Consider the following 15,092-nt stretch of genomic DNA (forward strand, 5'->3'; position numbering starts at 1 on the left):
ACATAACTCAAAATACTTTTAATAATATCAAAATGAAGAGGCAGTCTACCGAGCTCAGATAATGAGAAGTTTGCACTTTTTCTATGCAATCCTAATATATTCTTACAAAATTTTATGTGTAGATTCTCACAATTTAACTTATTAAAAATGTCATACACCGAGAGTTTGCAGGTTTTAAGGAAAATACTAGGTCGATTGATGTTCCCCCATATTTCACATCCATAAAGCAAAATAGGTTTTATTGTATGATCAAATACATTAAGGGATGTTTTAACACTGGGTTTCAAAGACAAAAAATCTTTTTGCAGTTTATAAAATGCTTTCAAAGCTTTTTATAGAGGTCTTCCTGAGCATATGAGAAGGTTCCAGAGGCACTAAAGAGTACCCCCAAACATCTATAAGAAGACACAGATTCTAATATCTGATCAAATAGCTTAAATTCTTTTTTTATCAAACGGCCTGCTTTATTAAATATGAGAATTTTAATATATATGAACAGTAAATTGTTGAAATCGGTCAAGGTCAGTAAACTTTAAAGTTTGCGGTAAACTCAGACTTTACTAAATATTTTGGAAAACTTTATGCTCTGAATAATTACATCAAAAACATTTTATTTTAAAATGTTTCTGATTACATTGTATGATTTCAATTAAAAAAAATGGAAATGATATTGTATGATCCAAAAAGAGTTGTACCCCCCACCCCCACCCCCAGGAAAAGGTTTCATTATTGCAGCAAGAAGTACTTTCAAGTTCATACATTCCTACTTAGGATACCCTTGGTAAATGTCCGATATGTACATGGATGCATTCATAACTATGTCAACCCGTGCACGCACGGGTCAAAGTCTAGTATTTGAATAAACAATTACAGGTAAATAGTAATTTATTTTATCTAATATGGGGGGAGGGGGTCAAAGTAGTAAACAGAACATTTTAAAAGAAGACAGACAAGCAACATGAGTTATTATCTGGGCGAGGTATTAAAAAACTCACAGATATCTCAGATACGTGCATACATATTTGTAAATGCAGAAAAGGTGTTGGTGTGCGTTATCAATAAACCTCAATTCAACGATCTACATTTATGTTGGCCAGTTATCAATATCTGAACGTTAAACTGTATAAACACGCACCTGTTGCTTGATAAAACAGGAAGGTAAAACGCACAAGACGGGTGTTGTCTCCACAAATCCTAAGGGAGTCAAAAGAGGCAAGACAAACAGAAGAGTATGGATCGTCAAGATTTCACTCGTGACTGGTACCAAAAACAGAACTTTAATTCGCCCGAAATTGTTGAGATGAGAGACTTTCGACGCCCAAGGCCCGCAACCGATCGTATGTATTCCCCTAGTGATAATGGGGACTACCGAAAGTCTAGACACGAGGAGCCATTCCCGGACTACCAGCATATGGACCATCATATCGATAAAAGATATGTTCCTATGCCTGGCATTGCTCTTGCTCGAAATCGCAATAGCTATGCTGGTGTTGGTGTTAACCAAAGAAATGTTCAGAATGGAAATATGAACCGATTTAGTGATATTCGTGAGGGATATGTCAATGGAGGATTTGCAGCGGATAAAAGCCCGAGAAATTCTGGGGCATATGTAAACCCAGACGAACGCCAGCGCCCACAAAGCGTTGCCCCTAGATCTCGAGAGTCGGCAGTCATAATGTATGACGGTAACAAGTATACGGCGTCCGAATACAACCATTACATCGTGCCAGGAGGAGAGGAAAAAGAAAGACCCGCGTGGATTGCAAAAGCAAGTCCATATAACGAAAAGAACAAGATGAATGAAAAAAGTGGCCTTGTATGTAGCGTCGGCATTTTGGCGCGTATAATTGTGATCGTCTGCATCGTTTGGGATCTGTCTATGGACTGGTTATTGGTAAGCACCAATATTAATTTTGGCAATAGTGAGAACATGATAACCTGTTCTAAAAATGCCAACGTCAGCTTGGCATTTGGGAACATAACTACAACCGAGGATCCAATATGCGGGGTACCATCGACGGTGTGGAAAGTTTTTGCTGCGTTTTCTTTGATTGGATCCCTTCTCTCCATTATTCAGATAATTAACATTGGATGTGAGATGATCAAAACCTGCAAACCAAGCGTGTTTCAAGTATTACACGGTCAAAGCGAAGTGCTACTTGTTCTGTTCTTCGAGGAGCTTCCACAAATAGGCCTTACTATGTCCTTCTTCTCCCTGTGCGTCTGTCATGTCGACAATAACGTTCAGAAAACAATGGCCCTGTACGGTCTTCTGAGCGTCATCAGTGCTGCAGTGTCGGTGACGGCGCGGTATGCTACTAGTTTTGGCGGACTCGCCTTGAACGGGGGATGCTGCAACACATGGTGGCGTTGTGCTTGCTGCAAAAACCCCGACTACTTTTGTCGTGTTCAACCGAGGGAAGTTTGCTGCACGTGCAACGTGCCCTGTCCGCTTTGTTGTTGTACGTTATACTGCAGAAGCTGTAAATGGTCACCACAGACATGGTGTGCGCCACTAATGAAGGCGTTTTCGTGTTTTTGTGATTGTTGTAAAACAGATGACGAAATGTATGGTATTCGAATGGTTAACAATCTGGGACTCTTAGTACTGTGGTTTTGTTCAAGCTTTCAAATAGCCATATATATAATTACCTATGGCTAATTCAATTCCATCCAGTGATGTTTTGTGTTTTCAGCTAGGAAATCAATTAATTCTTTAATTCCACGTATTATTAGCTCACCTGATTCGAAGGCTCAAGTGAGCTTTTCGGATCGAAATTTGAGCTTTGTCTGTCGTTGTCCTCTTCTCAAGAACAACTTGGCCAATTTCAACCAAACTTGCAACAACGTATCCGTGGGTGAAGGGATTCCAAATTGTTCTAATGAATGGCCACGCCTTCTTCTAGGGGGAGATAATTATGAAGTTCTAGAAAGGAATACATAGGAAAAATCTTTAAAAAATTTCTTCTAGGGAACAGCAAAGCCATAATTGGTCATAATCATATGGAAACATCCTCAGAAAGTGTAGAATCAAGTTTGTTCAAATCATCACCCCCGGGGGCCACAATGGGTGATCAAAGTTTTACATAGTAATACATAGGAAAAATCTTATTCTCAAGAACAGCAAAACCATGATTGGTCATAATAATATAAAAGTATTGTCTGGTAATGTAGGTTCAACTTTGTTCAAATCATGAACCCCCCCCCCCCCCCCCGGAGAATAGAGGGGATATAGTTATACAAAGGAATATAGAATATATAGGATATATATTTAAAACATTTCTTCTTAAGAAAAGCAAAGCCTTTATATGTCATATTAGTTCAGAAGCATCCTTAGGAATTGAGATTCAAGTTAGTTCAAATAATACCCCCCCCCCTTTTATATTTAAACTTTTCAAGACTGAACTGATTTCTGCCTTTTCCCAGCCAAAGTGCTCAGGTGAGCGATGTGGCCCCTGGGCCTCTTGTTGAATATAAATTCCATCTTTAATCACCCATGGCCATTCCAGGGAATGTACTCTGAAAAAAATCTACGACTATAGAACTATTTTCAAAGTGCATTCTTAAAAAAAGAGGTTATACATAGACATATAAGCAAATCAAATGCAAACCTTCATACATGTATGATTCATAGAAAAATCCTAATATACGAAACTTGTTGAAAATTTTTAACCATTTACAATCAGCATATTTGAAATTATTTGCAAGGTTGTCTCGTTTGTATTATATGAAAGAAAAATGGTAATGCAAACATAAATGGCATTTAATTTTAGAACTATATTTATGAAAAATTCAAAATTGTTTATTGAGAATATTTTGAATTGCATACCAGAGAGTGCAAATTAACACATATTCTAATAGGGTTACACAAAAATGGTGTTTAAGGTGCTTAATTGCCACAACAATCTAAATTAAGATAAAATAAATCTAAATAAAGATATTTTCATTAATACAGTAAAAAAAAATGCATATACAAGCGTGTATTGGTATTGTCACTTTTGAACACAAATCGAAGTATCAAAAAATATGCGAACTTTCTGATTTTGCTATCTGACAAAAAATATCAGAGTGCTAGAGTTAACAAATCATTGACGATCAATTTGTTTATGATTTCTTGCAAATTGCAGCTTGTTTATGATAATATCGAATGAATTCCTGTTCCAAAGATTTATTTATTCATGTATTTTTATTTTATTTATTTATTTTGGTAGACAATATCCCCACGAATCTTACCGATCTTCTTACCAGCAGTGTAATATGTCAAACCAAGGCAACATACAGAAAGTACATTATAAGTGCACTTTTTCAGTTTTACCTTACAACAAAATAATTCTTTTCTTTTTTTGTTTTAATTTTTCCGTAAAACAGAATAGCGAAGTCCCGGGAACGCACAGTTTTGATTCGTTAATGTAATTCATTATATTCCATTTAAAACACGTTTTAGAATCACAGGGAATTAATGAAAATCACTTCGCCGTAAGCTGGAATTCGTTATAATCGTGTTCAATGTAACCGTGTTTTACTTTGATTTGTTTGAAATCAATATTTATCTGAAAATTTATATTGAATTGAAATTAAACTTGATAACTTCACACAACGTAAGCGAAGAAGCAATAATTTTGTTGTGAGGATGCTAGAAAACACAACTTCCTTAATTGGAAATCTGATATGTGTAAAATGCATAAGAAACACAATTTTGTACTGTTTTGATTTTTTGTTTTGTTTTGCTTGATTTTGTTTGTTTTGTTTTTTTATTATTATTATTTGTCAGATATAAGTTGTTTGCTGTGCTCTTTTTTCTCTTTCCCCGCAATATTGTGTATGATGAATACAGAGGAATAAAGATTGCTTTATAAAATATATCATTTATCACGCAACAGCCGAACGATTGATTTTCAAATGCATTTTATAGCACCATATAATCAATACTCTTATAGATAATCTATCGGAGGAAACGAGGAAGTTTTGAAATCTAACCAATTAAAAAACTGCTGCTTAGTCATAAGATTTGATGATAAGAACTACATTTCAAGTGTATACCGGTAGTTATAAATGCAATTGACAGAGTTTTAAAATTTCTCCTTAGAATAAAATTTTTAAAAAAGTTTTTTTTACACTTGTAGTTTTTACGAAAATCAAAAGTTACATATATTGTATAAGAATAGATTCTATATGTTCTTTATACATGGATTTTTTTTACCATTAGTCGTATACTGCTGTTTATTACATTTTCAACAGTGAAATACTGTGATTTATTTTTTGAATAAAAGTGATATTTTCTCACAGTGTGAAAGGATACCAAAAATGATAATTTCTCACAGTGTGAAAGGATATCAAAGTAAGTAAAAAATAATTTCTGGCCTGTCATAAGATAGAGATAGTAACTAAGCATCTTGATAGAGCTAAAACTGCAAATTTCTTCCTAAATATGTTGCTAAAATCCATGCTATGTAATGTTTTCAATCTGACACACAACTTCTAAGCTATGACGTCTTAACCGCTCAACTATGACGTCAAGCCTATGACACTGTGTTAAGAAAAGACAGAGGCAAAGGGAAAATCAAAGAAAATGTAATAAACAGAAAATTCAATGTTTTGTAGATAAATATGGAATTTATTTCACTCGTGAGACAGGATTTTTTGATATTTTCACTCGTGCTTTGCACTCGTGAAAATATCAAAAAATCCTGTCCCACTCGTGAAATAAATTCCATATTCATCTACAAAACATTGAATATCCTCTATTAATCTTTGTATGTCCTTATGGTACACTCAATATAACTACCTTTATTTATTCTATAGGTCCACAATCTGACATTGGTTATAATGTCTTTGATTACACTTTATCGATGCCGTTTTAGTTTGATAAAATGTGTGCATATTTGTTTCTGAGATTTTTAGCTCACCTGAAATTGAAACATTTACATACTTGGGGGAAAATCTTTAAAAATCTTCTTTAAAGAACAGCAGGTCCCTGAGTAGTAATTTTTATATTCAAGAATCCCTACGTATTGCAGATTCATATTGGTCCCCTGGATTGAGATAAAGCCACAATAGGGGATCAAATTTACATAAAAATGAAAAATCTTTTCTCAAGAATAGTAAAACCATATGAGTAATATCTCAAGCATTCTCATGTGTGGATTCAATGTTATTTAAATCTTAACCCCATTAGGAATAGGGTAAGGTCGCACACAATAGGGGGCTTTTTTTTCATTCTGATGATGAAGAATAACAGAGCCTAGGTGACTCAGGTGAACATTGTGGCCCATGGGACTCTTGTTTGCTATGCTAGCAATATTCTGAAAATATGTTTCGAACAACTGATGCTGAATTCAATTTATTTCTGGCAATGAACTTATAAAGATACTAGTATGTAGGGTAAACTGATCGTAAGTCGAACATGACCGCGAGTCGAACGCATTTTAAACCTCACCTACACCTTTTGATAAACAATAAATAGTAGGCAACTCTTGATTATCTGTCTTCTTTTTTATCCATTTAATCAATTAGAGTTATCTTTTCTAAGTCGAACTCTTCTGTAAATAGTTCTAGGTGCCGGGAAATTTGAAGGTGATTTCTCCAAATTTTCTGTCGTAAATGAATTATCCATGTTGTTTCAAAGCTCCAAACATTTACCAAGTAAGCTAATCAATACTTTAAAAGACAGATTTATACCAATCAATATTTTTAAAAGCTGTTTTTATATGATTTTGGATACATAATTCGCAAAATAATTAACCAAAGCTCATTGAATTAATATCGAAAAATGATATGGAGTCGAACACCGAAAATGATCGCAAGTCGATCGGTGTTCGACACTAGAAACAACAATAAAAATACCGCAATTTATACAAGAGAGAATAAAAGCTTTATAAGATTTATAAAAATTATAATATTATAGAAGAAAATGAATCAACTCTTTCCATTAAAAAAACAAAACAAAAAAAACAAAACAAAAAAACAACAACAAAACAAACAATCAAACAAACAAACAAAAACAAACAAACGAACGAACAAACAAACCTGTGCCACCAGTACTTTAATTATTCCATGATTCAGACCACAATTTACTTGATCATTTTAACTGTAAACATCTAGTCGTAATATAGCAAATTTAGATGTAGGCTATCTATTTTGGCAATTACGTCTAAAAACAAGTTTTAAACTTTGTGCAAAAATCCTTACGCTGGGGAAAGGAGTTTTCTTTTCTTTTTATCAACAAATTTGTGAGTTGGATTTTTTTTTTAATGTAGTGCCCCCTCCCCTCTCTCTGGAAAAAAAAAATTCCTGGGTCTGCCCCTGCCAATGTTTTCAGTGCTCTCCAGAGCCCAATACATGTGGGTTCTTAATGCTTTATCCATTTACCACGACAGTGAAAAGACAAACAAAGATGAATATTTAATTAAGAAGATCTGATGCTCCGCAAGCACGAAGTATATTTTCGAACATAATATTTTACTGTAAATTTAGTTTGAAAATGTTCATTGAAAAGTCTAGCTGCAACCCCTCCCCTAATTTTTTGCAGCACGGTAAAATCGCCCCGTTTTATGTAGCCAAAAAGCTTATTGTTGAAACAGCTGGACCCCCTCCCCCCCCCCCCCCAACCGCATAGAATTTTCGAGATTGGATAATTACTTCTTTGTTTTTGCTGGCTCATGGCGCAGTCTTCACAACAATTTTTTTCAACGCATCTCATCTACTACTTTTACCAAGTTTACATGCCCTACTCAAAATTTAACTTCATGAAATAAAAAAAAAATGCTGTCTTTACAGTGTATGAACCATTGTTTATACAAGAATGGACCAACAACCAAAAATTTCCAAGAATGAAAAATATTCTTTCGGGTGGTCAAGAACATAAACTTTTTATTGCTGGAATGCATTTCCGAAAATTTTGCAATGTATAGTAGTTTATCATTACGGAAAAACCTGCATGCAGTTTTTAACATACTGAATCTGGTGAAAATCCTACAGTGTAATTACAGTTTGTGTACACAATGTGGCATGATTATCTCGTGCATTTCAACAACAGTAGAAAGACGACAGGGATTAGTTAGTTACGCTTCATTGCATATGACACCTGTGAAATTGATTTCAAATGTGTATGCACTTCTTTGGTCAACTTATTAAGTATATATACTCGTCTGTTTTAATGATACTGTTACATTAGGTAATAAAAAATAAATTTCACCTATTTACTTGACTACTGACGGCATATTTATTTGGTACATTAAATACATTTATAAACGGCTGTTAAAAAATTAAAAAAGGTCAGTGAATCTACAATAAATAATAAATCTACCAAAATGTGGTAATCATTGCTATTTTTGAAGAAATCTGAATTTAATAAACGAGTATTGAGCAATTGAACATGTTGAAAAAGAGGGGGGGGGGGTAACGATAACTTCTGACGTAAATGTAATTTCTTTTTACTTTATTTACCGAGGTATTTTACTAAACTACTATTCAAATTTTCACACACAAAAAAATCAAGAAATGCCAATTAGAAATAAAAAGGGAAAAGGAGTTGTCATGGAATAAAATACCGTACACACTTTAATATCATAAACGAAAGTATAGATTGCAATCCACTGTGTAAAATATTTTTACATAAAAGTCAGTCTACAATGGAGAAAACATTACATATGCCCAGCGGGCATGTGAATCTTCATTTCTTACATGCCCGCCCGCAATTTTACCAGGTCCCGGGCATCGGACTCCCGGGTTATTTCGAAGACTGATGGCGGGTGTGACTGGTCAACTTACTTCTCCTAGGCACCTGATCCCACCTCTGGAATTTCCGGGGGTTCGTGTTTTATATCCTTTTCACAGATTTCTATTGTCTGTAGATTTTCTTGAGATCGATTCCGTTCCCTATCTTCACCTTTTTCTGGTACGTTGTCTTGAATCTCCCCCCCCCCCTAACAACGATGCTGCAAGTATATTTGCGCCAGTTCCAGAAAAAAATAAGATTTGTTGAGATCTCAGGATAATAGGGGCCGTAACAGAGGATTAACATTTGATTAAAGAAAAAGAGAAACGAAAGCTTATAGAGATAATTTGAATGGTTTTAAAATCCGCATGAAAGATTTAAAAAATTTCTGAAGAAATAAATATTCAACATCAAATTTTTATGCAATTTTGTAAATCGTTTTATGTCTTCTGATTTTAAAATATGTCAAATTGAATTTGTTTCAAGGCAAGATTGTTTAGATTGAAACTATTTTGCGTTGAATAAAGTAATCGAACTTTAAGAAAATTAGTCCTATCATAGAAAGTTGTGAAACTTCAAACAATAAATTGAGTTCTGACCACATAAATTCGCCTGAAATGAATACTTTAAGCATTCGAAATGTTACCTTAGAAAAGACTTCTAGTTGTAAAAAATGAAGATAACAAACAGTGATCGATGTCAAAAAAAAAAGAAAAGAAAAGAAAGCAAAACGTTTTTTTTCTTTTTTGCCATAACTTCAAATTGGGCTTCAAACATGTTCAACGGAGGATGAAAAAAAGAGAGACAAAGCATATAAAACTGGAAAAAAAAACTGAATACAGAGAGAAATAAGATAAAATCAACAGAAAAGGTGGAGGATCAATGAAAAATTTTGCCGCACATTGATAATGTTGACTGAATGCTACATTACATGTATTACTTTCCTCCTTCAATTTAAAATTATTTCCAGTATTACCAACAACGTTTCACAATCTTCCTTGATATTAAAATAAATTTAATGAAAATCATGTCAAAATGTTTGGTATGAATCAAAATCTATCTATAAAAGAAAAAGACGAGATTAAAAAAAAATCTTTTCAGAAGTTTGTCTATTTAATATGTTAATGTCATGAAAAGCAGTTCCTATTAACAATTATGTAATTCATGCGACTGGGAATAAATGGCGTTCGACTTCATATCTACCCGTTCGACTTGTGGTCGAATGTGTTCGACTTACGATCTATTTGGTATCTCGGGCTTTTTCTTTTAATAACAATTGTTTCATTCAGTTGCCACAGTAAACAACACGCTAAAATGACGCTTTAGGCACACATTTCGATACATCTCTGGGTTTATGGCACGCATAATGTACCCTGTTGTCAACACTGTCGGTGAATACAGATAGGCGTTCGACTTGCGATCAGTTTACCCTATAAACTCTGACTTCTAGATCACATTTATAAGATTGCCTGGTAAAATACGCCCTATTATCACATCAGTTTTGTCCCTTTGAGCCAGTATACTAGTTCTATGGTGATACATGGATACTCCCACCTTTTGACACACCTTTTGTCTTCAATGCTTAGTGTCTGACATATCTGTGGTTTATCTTATCTGTAAAGGATAAAGTTTTATAAATTATTATTAATTATCTCAAATAAAGAAATGTAAACACCGTATTTCAGTAGTTCTTAAAAAGAAAAAGTCACAAAGGATCACTAGTATAGTGCTGCGATAGGTTTAAGTCTTTTCAAAAAGCTTTTCGATTAATTTCGTTTCAGTTCTGCTGAATGAATTTTGGCTACATGTATGTAGTAATTAGTTTCTCTTACATTTCATTTCTATATAGTGAATGCAATGTAGAAATAGGATGAACCTTTTTATAAACGATAACTTATGATGCAGCATAATATTGTCGACGAATTTTGAGTTTTTCATCTCGAAAATTAATATTATTTGATATACAGTATTTCTTTACTTTATTTGTAATTGTGATGTCTTTAGTCTTAATCCTCCTCGATATGCGTTTATTTTACAACACACTTCCGTGGAAATTATAAAAACATGCCTTTGATGTATACACACAAAGTATATAAATGGGGCTGCAATTAGGGGGCGACAATTTGATTTTGAGGAGGAGGGGGGGGGGTGAAAAATCTTTTCCCAAGAAAAGTAAAACCATATTAGTCATATTTATGCTGAAGCATCCTCATGTGTGGATTCAATGTTGGTTAAATCTTAACCCCTTGGGGCTACGGTAGGACCGCACACAATACGGAGTAATTTTGTTTCATTCTGATGATGAAAAATAGCAGAGACAAGGTGATGATGAAGAATAGCTGGTAAAAAAAATTCGAGTCAGATTATTTATTTTCATGCCAGTCAAGGACAGATTATTTATTTTTAAGATGAACAAGGACAGATTATTTATTTTCTTCATTTTTAAAAAAAATAAACTCCAAAACTCTATTCCGTGTGTGTGTGTGTGTGTGGGGGGGGGGGGGGGCACTAGTCAAGGACAGATTATTCATTTCCTTGCCAGTCGAAGACAGATTATATATTTATTTTCAACATTTTCGAGGACAGTTTATTTATTTCCCAAATCTGCCCCACCTTTTCAGAATCAAATGCTCGTCCCCTTACTGATGTGTAGCTCTACTGTTTAAAAAGTTGGGATTTGAAGTTAGACGAATAAATTCAAAAGTACATGTAATTTGCTTTTTTTTTTCAATGTCTTTTATATCAAGAAGAAGCATGCATTGAGAATACAAAGTTGAAGAAAAATACACAAGCCACTTTGAGAAACGAGAGGTACTGTGAGCAAGCTCACAAAATAATATCCCCACTGCAATCTCCTTAAATTTTCCATTAAAATTTTGTAAATGTGACCTTGAACTTGCCAAAAAGATCTTGATTAAAAAATGACACATCATCTGGTCATAAGTAATGTTTTAGGGAAATACGGGCATCCAATGTTTCTACACTAGAAAATTATAGACCTGTCATGAATTTTGAACTTTTTAAACCAGTGGCCTTGAACTTAACACAATGGCCTGTGATTAAGGTCATGACATTCCCTCAGAATTCATAAATAATTAATCTTTGTACCAATTGCAAAGTTTAAGCCTGGGCAGATTTTTTTTTTACTTTTTTTCTGCCAGTGATGTTGAACTTGCTGGAATGACTTTGTGTCAAGGTCATGACATTCCCTCAGATCATAAATAATCTTTGTACCAAGAATGAGCTTCTAAATTTTCTCCATTACACAGTTATAGCCCAGAAAAATTGCAAGAACAGATGGACAGACAGACAAGGTGATTTCTATAGACCCTCCCACCCCAAAATTTCATTTGCAGTGGGTATAAAAAATTGTTTGAAAAGGCCAAAATTAAATAGTGTAAAAGTGTGGCACCAGGTGGATTTGAAACTATGACTCTAAAATTAAATAATTGACAGATTACCAGTTAATTAATTATTTTATTTACAAGAAAATTTAATCTTTATTACAAATGATTCCTAGCACATGTATTATCATAGATATTAATCATGAAATACTGTGATTTTGATGCAATTGATTTATTGATATGGTGTTTAAGTCAACAATATACATGTATGTTTAGGTTGCAAAGTTCTAGTGCATATTGTATTTGAAAATGTATATTGATTAAATACTAATCCAAGAATGTTTAAAATGATTTATATTTGTTAAGTACAAAACTAGCTTGTTCACAGTGGTTAAAAAGCTGTTAAAAATGTCTAGTATGATTTATGTATATTTATATCAACTAAAAACTTTCTTTGTCTGGATAGAATTCAAGGGTTCTAAATGTTGATATGTGCATATTGTAAATATTTTTAAAATGCATTAAGGAAAACAACTTTGTTGTGGCAATTTTTTTAACAGTTTATAACTATCTGACTGCAGTGAAATGCAAACAGTAGGAAAGGCAGAGCTGAATCCTTTTCATGTTTACTTTACACATACATTGTACAATGTGTATTAGAAAAAAAATGGTGGCCACAAATTTTGATTTCATGATCACAAATTTTAATTTGTTCCCATGAATTTTCTTTCACGATCATTGTGGCCATGCATAAGTAAAAAAAATTCTCATACCATGCCCTATACCAGCCACCATACAAGTTAGTACTCTGTCTGAACTATTTTGACTATGAAATATGAACCAGAATGTCAAAATCAGGTTTATTTTTCATAATTTTTTTTTGAAAATTTTGATCCTAGAAAGGAGTTCCCCTAAAAAATTCTATTTTTAATTGCTCAGTAGATCACAAACTATCATTTAAGCCAACACTGAATAGTTCATATTAACAAGAGATCCAAATGCCTTGAATCGCTCTTCTAATCAATTGTACAACCTATCAATTCTATTTGAAGCCTCTTAGTATTCTGTATACTGTAGATTGGCAAATAATCACGATGGTTTTTATTTCGCTATGTTCGCGATTTATCATTTTTCCATGAAATTAAACCCATCGTGAATGCTATCAGTAGTTTTTTCAAAATGTTTAAATACTTATACAAATTTTAAATTAATTTCTTGCAGCGTGAAATTAAACTAGAAGTATGTCCATAGGACATGAATGCCCCGCCGAGGGTATATTAGTAATGCAACATGAAAATTTGTATTAGTGTATGAAATTTGATGAGAATATCTTGAATAGTTTCTTTAAAATTGAAATTGAAATCTAAAAAGTTGGATATAGATAATAAATTCTCACCAAATTATGTACAAGTGCATAAGCTTAAATAAATATATCTTAAATGGTTTCTTTAAAATTAAGCAAAATGCAAATCTAAGAAAAGTGAGGTCAAAGTCACAGGAAAGTTCAAGGTCAAATGTTTTTGATGCAGTTGAATACTTCTCACAAATACGTATCAGCATATTTAAGTTTGATAAAAATATGTTGAATGGTTTATTTAAAACTGAGCTAAACACTAATTTAAAATAAATGAAGTGAAGGTCAAAGGAAAGGTCAAGGTCAAAAAATGTTGATGCAGTTGAAAAGGTTACATCAGTATGTATTAGCATATGAAGTTTGATAAAAATATTAATATGAATGTTTCTTAAAAACTGAGTTAAATGCAAATTGAGAAAAGTGAGGTCAAGGTCAAAGGAAAGGTCAAGGTAAAAAAATATTGCTGCAGTTGAATAGCTTAGTTAATACATAAGTATGTATCAGCATATGAAGTTTGATACTAATTTAAGAAAAGTGAGGTCAAGGTCAAAGGAATGGTCAAGGTCAAAAAATGTTGATGCAGTTGAATAGCTCTTATCAGTATGTATTAACATATGAAGTTTAATAACACTATATTGAATGGTATCTTTAAAACTGAGCTAAACACTGATTTAAGAAAAGTGAGGTCAAGGTCAAAGGAAAGGTAAAAAAATATTGATGCAGTTGAATAGCTCTCATCAGTATGTATCAACATATGAAGTTTGATTACACTACCTTGAATGGTATCTTTAAAGCTGAGCTAAACACTAATTTAAGAAAAGTGAGATCAAGGATAAATGAAAGGTCAAGGTCAAAAAATGTTGATGCAATTGCATAGCTCTCATCAATTTCTATCAGCATATGAAGTTTGATAAAAATATCTTGGATAGTTTCTTTGAAACTGAGCTTTGAACAGAGCTAAACACAAAGTGTGACGGAAGGACGGAAGACGGACATGACAGACACTATATGCCCCGGCCATATTCATGGCAGGGCATAAAAACCTTGTTGAGAAATCATGAAATTTGAACACCGTAGAATTAAAACAACATACAGTATTTAAATAAAGCCTTGAATTCCAAAAGTAGGTCCTTATGACGTACATTTTGGTTAACAGACTCTGAGGACCCAAGATGCATCAAATGACAAAGTTTGATGATTCTTAGCCAATTAAATCTTATATATTAAGATATAGCCATGAAATGCCAAACTACTTTTTGATCTACTTTTTGGTAAGCATACTGCAAGACCTCAAGATGCATCAATGACAAAGTTTGATGATTCTAAGCCTCTTATTATTTGATATATTTAGATATTGCCTTGAAATTCCAAAACTAGGTCAAGGTGTCCTACTTTTCAGTTGAACCACTCTGAGGACCCAAGATGCATCAACTGACAAAGTCTTGTTGATTCTTAGCCAATTAGTATCTGAAATATTTCAATATAGTCATAAAATTCCAAAGTAGGTCACAGTGACACTCTGAGGACCCAAGATGCATCAACTGACAAAGTCTTGTTGATTCTTAGCCAATTAGTATCTGAAATATTTAAATATAGCCATAAAATTCCAAAGTAGGTCACAGTGACACTCCGAGGACCCAATAAAAATCAACTGACAAAGTTTGATGATTTTAAGCCA

General features: G+C 33.4%; 1 protein-coding gene across 1 annotated transcript; it reads left to right on the top strand.

The window, feature by feature from the left end:
* Positions 1-1,194: 1,194 nt before the first annotated feature.
* On the top strand, positions 1,195-5,124 carry LOC133179082 (uncharacterized). Its single transcript, XM_061313809.1, has one exon. It carries the CDS (start codon positions 1,232-1,234, stop codon positions 2,660-2,662), a length of 1,431 nt encoding a protein of 476 aa, XP_061169793.1. The 5' UTR covers positions 1,195-1,231; the 3' UTR covers positions 2,663-5,124.
* The last annotated feature ends 9,968 nt before the right edge of the window (positions 5,125-15,092 follow it).

This window comes from Saccostrea echinata, unplaced genomic scaffold (genome assembly GCF_033153115.1).
Source record: "Saccostrea echinata isolate AGI-Se365-2 ecotype Australia unplaced genomic scaffold, CSIRO_AGI_Sech_v1 ptg000004l, whole genome shotgun sequence".
In the NCBI taxonomy this organism is placed as follows: domain Eukaryota; kingdom Metazoa; phylum Mollusca; class Bivalvia; order Ostreida; family Ostreidae; genus Saccostrea; species Saccostrea echinata.